Source organism: Phocoena phocoena, chromosome 11, assembly GCF_963924675.1.
Source record: "Phocoena phocoena chromosome 11, mPhoPho1.1, whole genome shotgun sequence".
Classification (NCBI taxonomy): Eukaryota; Metazoa; Chordata; class Mammalia; order Artiodactyla; family Phocoenidae; genus Phocoena; species Phocoena phocoena.
The window spans coordinates 63,476,690-63,489,534 of NC_089229.1; the positions used below are offsets into that span (position 1 = coordinate 63,476,690).

The 12,845-nt window shown below is 42.3% G+C and overlaps 1 protein-coding gene across 1 annotated transcript in view; it reads right to left on the reverse strand.

The window, feature by feature from the left end:
- The window catches only part of SPATS2 (spermatogenesis associated serine rich 2), a 76,113-nt gene continuing 63,268 nt past the window's right edge, over positions 1 to 12,845 (reverse strand). The window contains exons 8-12 of the mRNA XM_065887580.1: positions 11,528 to 11,586; positions 6,643 to 6,752; positions 3,818 to 3,920; positions 2,418 to 2,632; positions 1 to 1,231 (exon numbers count right to left, since the gene is read on the reverse strand). Of these exons, the coding sequence (XP_065743652.1) occupies positions 920 to 1,231; positions 2,418 to 2,632; positions 3,818 to 3,920; positions 6,643 to 6,752; positions 11,528 to 11,586 (799 nt within the window). The 3' untranslated portion in view covers positions 1 to 919. The remainder of the gene's footprint in view (positions 1,232 to 2,417; positions 2,633 to 3,817; positions 3,921 to 6,642; positions 6,753 to 11,527; positions 11,587 to 12,845) is intronic.

Genomic DNA, 12,845 nt, shown 5'->3' on the forward strand with positions numbered 1-12,845 from the left:
TTTATGCAGTTGTTTTTATTTATTCAACTCTAAAGATTGACAGAGGCAATTTTTTGATGGTTAACACCTTAGATTAACACAAATTATATTGCTATAAATTTGGTTCAGGCTCAGAATAGGAATCAGGAAAGAGGGAGAACAACAACAAAAATCTTCAAACACTGAAACGAAGAAAGACTTTTTTTTCCTTTAATTAAATGCTACTTTCCCATAGACTTCCCTAGACTGGTTTGCAGTCTAAGGTAATAGGAAACAAGGCTGGGGCATTTGGAAGAAACTGCAGGCTAAGCTACGGTGCCAAGCAAGAGGCTGAAACCCCGATCTGAGCGTCAATCTCAGGCACGTTCTGGGAGCACAGGCAGATTCTCAAATGTTTCCTAGTGTTCTTTCCTTTTCACCCATTCAGTTTCCCCTTCTCTGGCTAATCCAGGCCAGTACACAACCCCCTCACTGCCTCCCTTGGTCACGTTGTTGCTTACAGGGAACCTGACTGGCAAGTGTGGCTTCTGCTTAGACTGGAAAGGCAGCAAGACCAGCTGCCTGACCCACCTCCTCCTGAAAGCCTGGACAGCACGGGTTGCTGAGGAAGGCCTCTTCAGGCCCCTGAAAGGCCTGCGGTACCGGGAAGAACACTGCGTATCCTTGGGCAACCTGGCAACAGGTGCCGGTGATTCCTGGGGGAAATGAACAGTCAGAATCAATCCATATCACTGGGAAAGGTCAAGGGAAAAAAACAGCTTCCCTTCCAAAAAAAATGGTAAAGCGGAAATGAGGAGAGAAGAACCAAAATATTTAGAATGGCATCAAAAGTGAAGGCGCAAACTTCTTTCTGTCATTAAACCTAACTACAAGCTTCCTAAAGTCCAGTTACCAAGTTGAATTGTGTGGGATAGAAGAGACAGGCCAGCTGGAATCTCCCTCAAGAGTTCACGGCTTCAGGCTGAGAGGTCCTGGGTTTGCGCTGGGGGAGCCCCTTTTTGAATGAGGACTTGGGTGGGCCGGGCTCCATGCTGGCTCCAATTCCACTGGTCCCTGCAGAGTGAGTCTGGCCCCGTTCACTAGTGTTTCCTGGCGCCTGGGATGGAGCGCTCTGGTACCTGGAACCAGATGAATACCACGAGCTGTTTCTGTAACGACCCCCACTGTCATGTCGTCCTTGGTTCGTGGGGTCATTGGACTTTGGGCCTTGTGGCCTGTAGCCTTGTCCTCCGCGTCTGTTCCCCGGCAATACCTAAGGATAAAAGAAGACAATGTTCAGAGCACTGTGGCGTCAGGGCACCCCGTTTGCTCCAGTTCAGTTTATTGAGGAGTATTCTGAAAGCCTAAGAGTGGTATCCCAGGCTTGGGACTCAGTTCTCTCTTAAAACCCACAGAGTTTGATCAGCCAATCCAATCTAGACACTAATCAGAATTAATAAATCATTCACTATTCACTCCCTGCCTTTCACCCCTAGGCTCTTCTCCACTGAAGAGCTTTTCTTCAGCCGGGCAGAAAAGGAAGAAAGCGCATCCTCTGAGGTTGTTACAAGCCCTCAGTTGGGCAAGTATCTTATCACGCGTCTGAATTCTGTAGATCATAAGCCATTTGTAAAGATAATGAACATCTGGAATAATAAAACAAACATCATATGATCTACTCTGCTGTATATCGTGAACCACAGATTAAATGACGCTGCTGTGATATTTAACATACCTTTCACATTACAACCCAGAAAGCGTATGGCATACGATTTTATTTTTGTCCTCCAATTCCAATGTAATACCAGTCTGAAGAATTACTGACAGCACTGCCTTGGACTGCTCTTATGTATCTCCTTCAAGCCAAGGAAAAGGGGCTTCCCTGGTGGCGCAGTGGTTGAGAGTCTGCCTGCCGATGCAGGGGACGCGGGTTCGTGCCCCGGTCCGGGAAGATCCTACATGCCGCGGAATGGCTGGGCCCGTGAGCCATGGCCGCTGAGCCTGCGCGTCCGGAGCCTGTGCTCCGCGACGGGAGAGGCCACAACAGTGAGAGGCTCGCGTACCGCAAAAAAACAAAACAAAACAAAACAAAAACAACAACCCAAGGAAAAGAAACTATGGATTATACTTCAACTTTCTAGTGGTGCTTTTCTACTTCAAGATGGGTACATGACTCCCAGTGTGACCAATTACCAGGCAATATACTACTACCTACAAAGCTAGGATCACTGCCAACATCAGAAAGTCAGCAGTCTTGGCGACAGGAAATCTAAACTGGCTGGTGATTTGGAACATACATACCAAATGCTTTCTCTGGAAATAACTGAGGCTGGAGGGATTCAAAATAGGTGTGGAATGGGCATAAAGAGAGGAAGGTAATGTACTGAGCTGTCCGTGTTGAAGCTGTGACAGCCTGGCAGCATTTCTTCGTAAGTTGCTCAGTGTGGAAGCTAGGTTACCTCTCGATGGGGCTGGTAGGGCCGGCCACTGGAGTTTGCTGTGGTTGCAGGAGTCTCCCCCGGTGCCGAGTTTTTCTTGTTAGCGCTTGTAAGGCTGGGAGCAGAGGCACAGGTGGAAGAGGAAGCAGCAGAGGCATCACACGGGCTACTCAAAGACACAGACGTCACCGAGCTACATCGAGATCTGGTTGAATAGCTGTTCTTTGGATGGGACACTGAGACAGAAATGCGAGCGATATGTGGTCAGACGATAGAAGAGCATGGTGGGTAACGTATTCCCTATTTCTCCATCTCACAATGAGCCATTTAGGATAAAGGACTGTCTATCTGAGTATTTGTAAAGATAAGCTTATAAATAGGTAACGGGAAGGAAAATCTCCCTTCTGCCCTCTTCCTCCACTCCTGCCAAATCCCCAACGCTTTGTAAGTGGCCCATCCCCCCACCAACTAATGACTTCTTGGCGTTTCCTACCACCTAAACTCCTGGCTTTGGCTCCAGTGGCTGACTAAGCCTAGGAACAATAGTATGGGCCATATGTTCGCTTTCCTATGCAAGGAACATTCTAAAGTACAGACTTCAAAAAGAAAGAAAAAGTTAAATAAAAAGCCAAATTCTTTTTTAAAAATTTGAATGAGGCAAGATGAGTTACATATGAACAGAACTAGTCTTTACAACAAATATCTATCTTCCCAAGGCTCTTTCTGCAAAAATAACTCCAAATTCAAAATATCAATCTAGCTGAAAAATACTAATATTTTCAATTCAAGTTTTGTCAGAATTCAACGGTCTAAAAGTACCCCACAGATGTTTTTCCTTGGCTTTAAGCCTGGGCTAATGTTGAACTCACAATCACTGCCCTAGGTCCAACATTTATTTCACTTTCACACCGAGACAGAAAGAACGTAGGAGCCAAGCTCGGGGTCTGGGTTTGACTGATGTGTCGCTACAGGCTCTCAACACAGAGGCACCACCGTGCCCTGCCTCCACACACACCTATTATGCGCCAGGCCAAGCAGGTATTGTTATCTCCACTGAGGAGTAAAATGAGCGGCCCAATGTAGAGTGCAGAGGCAAGGATTCAAACTTGGTCTGACTCCAGGGCCCCATGATCTTTATACTATATACCAAACCCCTCTCAGCTCAGCAGGACATGATGAAAAACTATGACCGCAAATTTAGGGAGCTGGAAAATGCCTATCCTCAGAGCTCAAAGCATCTGTGCCCACTGACTTATTAAGTATCTCAGAGTTCCTTTTCATAAAAACAAGCAAACCAACCAAAACCCAAGAGGGACTGAGGAAGAATCAGGGGAGAAGCCAATCGGCACTTCAGTTTCTAGTTAGTAGAGGGTGGTCTTCTCATCACCGTCTCCGGCGCCCCGAATCTCTCAGCACCTCACCTTGTCCAAATGAATCTATGTTCTTCTTCAGGGTCTCTACATCACAGGTGAATCGGGCCACTCGTCCCAGATCCTCATCATATTTACGTTCACTAACAAAGTGCTGGAGAAAAGACAAAGAAAAGCCTCCAGGTGAGACAAACAATATATGTGGCATTTATAGCTTGCTATAAACAGACGAAACAATTACTTTCAATTGTTTTCTTTTTGTGCTTCAAAGTTCATTACATACATGGCCATCGTATTACCAATGCTGGGTGATTGACAAAATTCAGTCATTTTCCTTAAGGGCCCAAAGATAAGTCCATTTGGGAGCTTTATGAAATGCTAATGGTCATTAGGTGTAAATCAAGAGAAACTCTGGAGAAAGAAGGAACTCATGATGGAGGACCACCTTTCTCTCCACTGTTAGCTACTCTCCCCATTGTTCCATTTTATACACAGGCAGAGGCAGCAGAAATGCTCATAAGTTACAACAATGATTCCTTAATTTAAATAGATGATTCGGTGTTCTCTAATATAAACTTCCTTAGTAAACCCACTTCACCGCTTTATAAAGTAGGATTTTTTTAGTCCTTGTAATAGGAACAATTTTTTGAGATGGAAAATCATTCATGTGAAAAGTCAGCTTTGCAAATGAGAAGAGTTTGTGCTGCAAGTAATTTAATCCTTTTAAGCAGACTGAGCTGAGAAGTAACCATCCCCTTGGGTCAAAAACTAACTATACTATAGAAATAGTGGGGCTAGAAACATGTCAGGAATGAAGTGCTTCTGGGGGTCTATTTCAATAAACAATTTCTAAGGTAGTCTGGAATCATTTTTTCAGACGTACAAGAGAGTAAGAAAGAAAAGTTAAAGGCCTAGATATAATTCAGAAGAACTGAACTCAGCGTGGTCCTCTAACTGGGGGTGGCCTAATTCCACTTTGGATTTTCAAGGGGTAGAATCAAGTGCATCAGAATCCTCGGGGTGCACCTAGAAGCCATAAACGGGAGAGGAGAAATAAAAATTACCTCTGGGACTTGAAGTCCTAAAGCTTCAGAGTATACTGTGACTTAGGAAAGCACAAGAATCTCTGTAACAAAGGCTTCAGACATGTAATATCAGTCTGAGATTAATTCTGAAACACATTCTAGGGTTTCCTGAGCCAAAGACATAACAGGAATGACGGAAATAAAATGATCTGGAAATAAGACATTTAAGTTGCACAGCACCCACTTCAGTACACTGAAAACGTGGAGAGAAACAGATCCTTAGTCAGCCTGCAGAAATATTTCTAGCAGCTCTTCAACCACGTGGGAAGGGGAACAGATGACGCCTGTGAGAGCCAGAATTCTTATCTAATTCCAAAGGGGTTTCTGGCTTCTCCCAGATAGTTGAATGAGACTGACTGGCATCAGTGCGAGGAAGACTTTCTATATAATTTAGCAATATAGTCTTAGTTAATCAGAAAATGGTAATTTAAAACTTGCATTGTTGGTTTCACTATTTCTCCCCAATATAGCCTAAGGGAAAGGAGTGAGAGAATAATAACGCGACATAGGTTTGTGTGAAAGACTGGGTCAGGATGGTAACAGGGATGCCTGTAAGGTCTCAGATGATCTTCCATCTAAGCTTTTATTTTACAAAGGCTGTTATATAGCCTCCCCAGCATGTATTCCTCTTAAATATGGCAATAAATCTCACACGTTCAGAAAGAGCAGAGTTAGGGCACAGGAGCAGAGAAGGCCATACAGTTCACGGTTTAGAAACAATTAATTAGAACATCAGTGTCCACAACTACCCATGAATAACCCAACCTCTCTCAGGTTCCCATCTTAGTCTCAGAAACACTGTTCTTTATGTAAGAATTTAAAACATCTGAGTGTGGAATCCAAGTAATCTTTATGAACAGTTTACAATATAATCAACACCTCAAATTGCTCATTTTTCTCTTATAAAATCAGAATTGACCAACCAACTATTTATCTACTGAACACCTACTATGCGCCAAGGCATTGTGCCAGGGCACTGGAGACACAGCAGTTCCTGTCACTGTAAAGTTCACTATCGAGTGGGAAAGGCAGATTAATCAAATGTACATACAATTATAAGTGTGCTAGGAAGGCACAAACAGGGGGGACACGTCAGGAAAGTCAGGAAGGATGAGGTCAGGAGTGAGGTGCGTGCTGGGAGTGGCGGGGGAGGGAAAAGAATGTTCTGGACAGATGGAAAAGCATGTGCAGCAGCCCTCACAGGAGGGAACAGGGTATGTCTGTGGAAAGGAGAGCGAGTATGGCTGGAGCAGAGGGGACAAGGGGGATGCTGTGCAAAGCATGGCAGCAGGGCCAGACCATACAGAGCCCTGCAGGCCGTTTAGGATTATAGCCTATCCTGAAAGCAACGGGAAGTTTGAAGTAGGTTCTGTAATGTGAGGGACAGATATGAAGGGGTGGGGAGGCCAGGTCAGTGACAAAGAGGAGGAGTGGAATCAGTTAGGAGGCTACCACAAAGTCCAAGCAAGAGATCACTGTAGCTTGATCATGATGGTGGTGGTGGAGACAAAGGGAAAAGGTCAGATCCGAGATTTCGCAGAAGGTCAAAGGGACAGGGTCTGCTGATAGACGGAACTGTGGGAAAAGGAGAAATTCCCTAAGGTTTCCAGCTTGGACACTGGATAGATGACAGTACCATTTACAGAGAAAGGGAAAGGGCCAGGAAAAGGGCCAGGTTTGGGAAGAGGAGATCATGAGTTAAATATATTAGCTACAGCCATGAATTATGGAGATTTGCTACTTTAGTCCCTGAGGGTAAGAAGAAAGGCAGAAAGGAGAAGGAGGTTCTACCTTGATATCAGCTCTGAGTTCAACCAACTGCTCCTCTGACATCCGAACAGCCACGTCAGTCATCTTCTTTAGAAGTTCGGCTTTCTTCTGACGGCTGAGCAAAATTTCCACTGTAGAGGAAAGGGAGTATGACTCTTATGGTCTGCTAAATAGGACAAGGAAGAACTAGAAGTACAGGTCTTGCAGTATGTACTTGGACGGCCAAAGGCTTAGCTGCCCACCCATCCAGAAAGTGAAAATACCAAAGGTCCAGTTTCCACCTTCTTGAGGGACTCTGAAGGCAGTTTACATGGTAAATGCTTTTTATGAATCATAAAGACTCATACATCACTTGTCATTTCTCTTTCTCCTCTTCCCACTTAAAAAAAATTTTATCAAGATGCATATAAATTAAAACAAAAATATGCACAAGGTAAAGAATACATCTAGAATAAATGGGTATAAAATGAAAAATAAAACTGTCCCTCCTAGTTCTGACTTCCAGAGGAAACCACTGGTAACAATTTCTTATGTATACTTTCCATTATACTCTCTGCATATACAATCTCGCTCTCTCTTTTTTCCCCTCACAATGGTCCCTCCTTTACCTTCGCTATTTTTACTTACTATGTCTTGAAGTTCATTCCTTAGTTATACATTGGATTCCCCTCACTCTGTTTAATAGCCACCTAGTATTCTACTATGTGGATATACAACAATTATTTACCAAGTTCCCTAATGATGGACATTAGAGTATTTACAGCCTTTCAAGAAGCATCTTCTCTGGCTTGCTCCCAGATGTGTAACTCAGGTATGGCCATGAAGAATGACAGACAATAAACATTCTCTCAGAGTAGAAAGCCAGGGGTTACAGAGGACAAAGGGCAAAAGAAATCCTCTCAGGAAGCAGATCTAGGGGCTGCCAAATGAACCAAGGAACTTTCTCTACCACTGGGGCAGGGACTCTACTATTCCTGTCCAGTAAGCTTTGATCGTTGCATGTCCAAGTGGGAATTTTTACTATAATTACCCTCTTCTCTCCCTATCTATGTAATAACGTTTCTTTCAGTTTATGTGATGCCAGACCACAATATACCATAACCAGAGCCGTCGGAAGATCTGAAACTACCCAGAAGTCCTGGACTTTCAGTTGAATACGTGAACTAGAGGAGACTGTGGAGGTGTTACCATCAAGAAGGAGGTGAGTGTGTTCTCATTTTGGAAAAAAGAGGACTGCAGGGTAGCTGACGGGTGGACTGTAGCAAAGACTGTTAGTGACTGAATATCCATTCTCCTCTATCAGAAGTCTAATGTTGTTGGGTACCAATGTGCTTAGGTAAAAAAAAGCTACATTTCCTGGCTTTGCTACACATAACTGTATCATGTGGTATAGCTTGGCCGTTGAGATCTAAGCAGAATTCAGAGGCAAGGCTTACTAGAAAGCTCTCTAAAGGAGTCTTAGCCTGCATGTAACATTTTGCCCTTCCCTGACTAGAGCCGTAGGATGTATATTTTGACCATAAGCACAATGTAAGGATGGCTGGGGAGAAGGATAGAGAAGCCTGGGTCCCTCATATCATTTTTTTTTTTTTTTTTTTTTTTTGCGGTACGCGGGCCTCTCACTGCTGCGGCCTCTCCTGTTGCGGAGCACAGGCTCCGGACGTGCAGGCTCAGTGGCCATGGCTCACGGGCCCAGCTGCTCCGCGGCACGTGGGATCTTCCCGGACTGGGGCACAAACCCGTGTCCCCTGCATCGGCAGGCGGACTCTCAACCACTGAGCCACCAGGGAAGCCCAGGACTTGGTTTTTATTCTGATTTAACTTTAGTAGCTGTAATTGCACGAAACCTAGTTCTTATTTATTTAAATAGTAGTATCAAGGATATCTAGACACCACTGTACGTTTAAATGCCATTTTTCGTTTTGTAGACTTAACTGATAATTGGCCTTATTTGTGTGTTTCATCTGAAAACTCAGAGTTTTCCCTGAGTTCTTATATTTTGAAAGCATTAAAAGGTTTACACTAACAGAGATGGATAAATGCTAATATTTAATCTAAGGAAGGTTAAATTTGTTACCCAGAGCATTTTTTTTTTTTTGAAGGAGGAATTTTCATTTGTTTATTTATTTATTTTATTTTTTGGGCTGCATTGGGTCTTTGTTGCTGTGTGCGGGCTTTCTCTAGTTGCGGTGAGTGGGAGCTACTCTTCGTTGCAGTGCGTGGGCTTCTCATTGTGGTAGCTTCTCTTGTTGCAGAGCACGGGCTCTAGGTGCTCGGGCTTCAGGAGTTGTGGCTCGCGGGCTCTGGACCACAGGCTCAGTAGTTGTGGCGCGTGGGCTTAGTTGCTCCGCGGCATGTGGGATCTTCCCAGACCAGGGCTCAAACCCGTGTCCCCTGCATCGGCAGGCGGACTCTCAACCACTGTGCCACCAGGGAAGCCCCCTCATATCATTTTGGAGATGCCCTACAGCCCTGGACTGCTTACCTCTGGACCTTTCATTTCATGAAAGAAAAAGAAGCTCACATTTCTTTAGGCCATTCTGTGGCATGCAGTCAAACTCAATTCCTAACTTATACACAGAATCCTGTAACCTACTGAGAAACTAGCCAAATTTACGTGAGAAAAAAGTAGAATTTTTAAAGAGCTACATCAGGTGTAGAGCTGAATGTGTTTAGCAAGTTTACTTAGTCCAATTTGCCACATATATGCCACCCATGTCAGGTTAACCGATAAGGGCACACTTTCCCAGTAAGTTAGGAACATGCATACAAAAGTTTCCCAATACAAAGGCCCAACAAATACAAATGATCTGTTGGTCTGGCTCCCAAGATAAAACCTATTTGCCATTTGTATCAAATTCACTTTCTCTCAGCTCCAGCATTCTAGGATTCTAAGATAAAATTACAGATCTCAAGATGTGTCAAGTAAAGATTTCTACACATATCATATAACTCAGAGGGCCTAATTATATGACCTTGGACAACTCACATTTTTCCAAGGAACTTGTTTCTTCGTTTATGAAATGAAAAAAATAAAACAAAATAAAATCCCAAAACCTAACTCTCACATAAGGTTGATATTAACATCACATATGAATGAGTGCGAAAAAACTCTGAACTGTGAAGTACTATGAACATATAATTAATAAACTATAATGTGTAAAGAAAAGAAACACCTTTTTGGTATTATTGGTAAATGAGTAATTACATTAGTGTCATTGAGAACTAGGATTTTTAGCATGAGAGGAGTGGACTGTATTTGATAATTGATTGACCATGAATTGATAACTGGTTGAGGCTGGGTGCTGGGGGTTAATTATATTAGCCTCTCTATTTGAAATATGTTCAAAATTTTCTATAAAAGATGTATTTTAAAAAGCACCTTTGGACCTCCCTGATGGTGCAGTGGTTAAGAATCCACCTGCCAGTGCAGGGGGCACAGGTTCAAGCCCTGGTCCGGGAAGATCCCACATGCTGCAGAGCAACTAAGCCCGTGCGCCACAACTACTGAGCCTGCCCTCTAGAGCCTGCGAGCCACAACTGAGCCCGCGTGCCCTGGAGCCCACGCACTCTAGGGTCCACCTGCTGCAACTACTGAAGCCCACGCGCCTAGAGCCCGTGCTCCGCAACAAGAGAAACCACCGCAATGAGAAGCTCGCACACTGCAATGAAGAGTAGCCCCTGCTCACCACAACTAGAGAAAGCCTGCGCTCAGCAACAAAGACCCAATGTAGCAAAAAAAAAAAAAGCACCTTCTTCTCAACAGTAAGGACTATTTTTTTTTTTTTTTTTTTTTTTAGGGGCTATGTCTTCTTACTAATTTTATTTTCTCTGAAACTTCGATTTCAAAAAGAGAACACATAGGTACAAGAATGGACTGAAACCGTCACCGGAAATTTCAGGATATACCATTCAATTTAAATGAAATCTCACCTCTGAAAAACAATGGATAGCATCTCTGTTATATACTTAAAATTTCATTAAAATGGATCAAAACTGAACTCAGCTCAGTGCTTCAAAGCTGCCTCCTCTGGCCCATGACCAGACACAAATGATTTAATTGTGAGTCATCATCTCAACCTATTTCCATTCTCACCAGTTTGAGAGTAGGTTAAAAGAAACAACCTTCCTAATTACAAATCTGGCATTCAATGCACGAAGGAAAAACTGTTGAAAAGTCCCAAATCAATGCCATTGTACAAGGTGCAGTTGGCATTCCTTTCTTCTCATATAGCTGTGTATCTTTAACCTAACCCTTAACAGAAATGACAGAAAACAGATATCTCGTTCTTCTGTATAAAACCCCACAAATTATCCAAGTTAGACTATTCCTCCAGACTCCATTTTAGTAAGCTTTCAAAGAACCCTCGTCATGGGTATCCTGAACCTTCAAATTCAATTAATTGACTTTTTCCCTACCCAATGATAACAGACACTGAGTGAAGTTTCTACAACCTGAGAAAACAAAGGAAGTTCTGAGAGAGGTAATGACAGGAATGTATACACTAATTGTAGGCAACCTGGTGACGTCTCCTCTGATTATGCCAAAGGTTTTTTTCCAAGTAGAAAAAAATCCAATGGAATTGTTCAATCACTGGAGGAAAAAACAAAGTAAAACCCAGGCACCTGCAAGATACTTTATTTTCCTTAATTTCCTTAATTGGTGCTGTGGTGGCAGATACCATGAAGTAGTCTCTGAAGTCTATATTCAAAATATTAAAATTTGACAGTATTGAAAAACAGGCTCTTGTAAAGTTGTTTCACCTGAAAGGATTCCTATGCCAGCATAGTACAACTGCTCAAGACTGTTTAACCAAATATATAAACTCTTATTGTGGCATTTATATTGAGCTTTTGTTATGGGGGTTGAGAGGCAGGTAATAGCTTTAATAAAGATCAGTCTTACTTGCTTCAGCTTTCACTTTGTCCATTTCAGCAAGCAATGCCACTTCTCGATCCATTAAACTAGGAAGGGATGACAAAGGGAAAAAAGGTTTGATCAGAAACTCAAACAGGAACACAGCACATTGTTAATAGTGGAGAAAGACTTATGAGTTTGTTCCCTAAAAGCATACTACAAAATAAACACTGTATATACCACATGAAAATCCTATCTCACCCTCAGCAAAGACTGTTTGAAAGATTCCAATAAAGAAACCTAATTCCCTTTTATTTCTCTATATTACAGTAAACCAGTAACTACTCATCTAAGAGTTGAGAACCAGTAGATGGCAGTAGCAAGCTACAAAACATTTCTTGGTAAGTTGTGCTAAAGCGGAAGCCCTCATGGAAATTACATATTTCTACATATATGCATACTTTTTATTTTATATTTTGGTCTATAAAATTGGACAGCTTTGCTTCTAATGAATTTTTACCAGGCAATACTCCTGCTAGGGCAGGATAAATTTACCCGCGATTAGGATTTATAGATCTTCAACATTTTAGCACAGTTGCACCAAGTCCACTGGTGCTTTAGTCTTAAGAAAGCAGAGTAGTTAAAAGACATACATAGACTGTGCTGGTTTCAGGTAAACGTTTAATAGTAATCCAGAAAAGATGGAATCAAAGGTTTTTGGAAGGCTTTTTACAGAAAAAGAACATTAAATGGTCAATTAGAATTTTCTCCACTGCAAATGTAAATGGTTTGTATGGGAAAGCTTTTCTATGTTCTTAGATAAGAGCCCACCACCTTCAGCGAACATATAAAGAAATAATAGGCTGCCCTAGGATTAAACCTCTGGATGAAACTAATTTTCCTTACCATATCAGTTTTGCTTAGCAGTGGCAAACAAACAAAACTCCAAAAACAAAAACACAAAACTAAAACTTTAATACCTGCACACACAGGAAATGTTCCAAATCTCTTCATATTTGAAATTCATTCTAATTTCTCCTTTTGAGTGGGAATGTAACTACAGCGTTAATAAAAGTTCTCCTCTTGTTTCTGGTTGTAAAACTAATCACACACATATGCATATATATATACACACACACACACACACACACACACACACATATAGACACACACACACAGTCTAATTCAATTTAGCTCAATATGTTGTTATGCTGGCACAAAGTAGTTAATATGGAGACTATAGTGAGATATACAAAAAAGTATAAGGCAGGGACATTTCCTCAAGGAGCAAAATCTGTTACAGTAAAGTGCTGGAGAACACAGGTTTGATAATCATTATGCATGATGTTAATACACAGACTTGTAA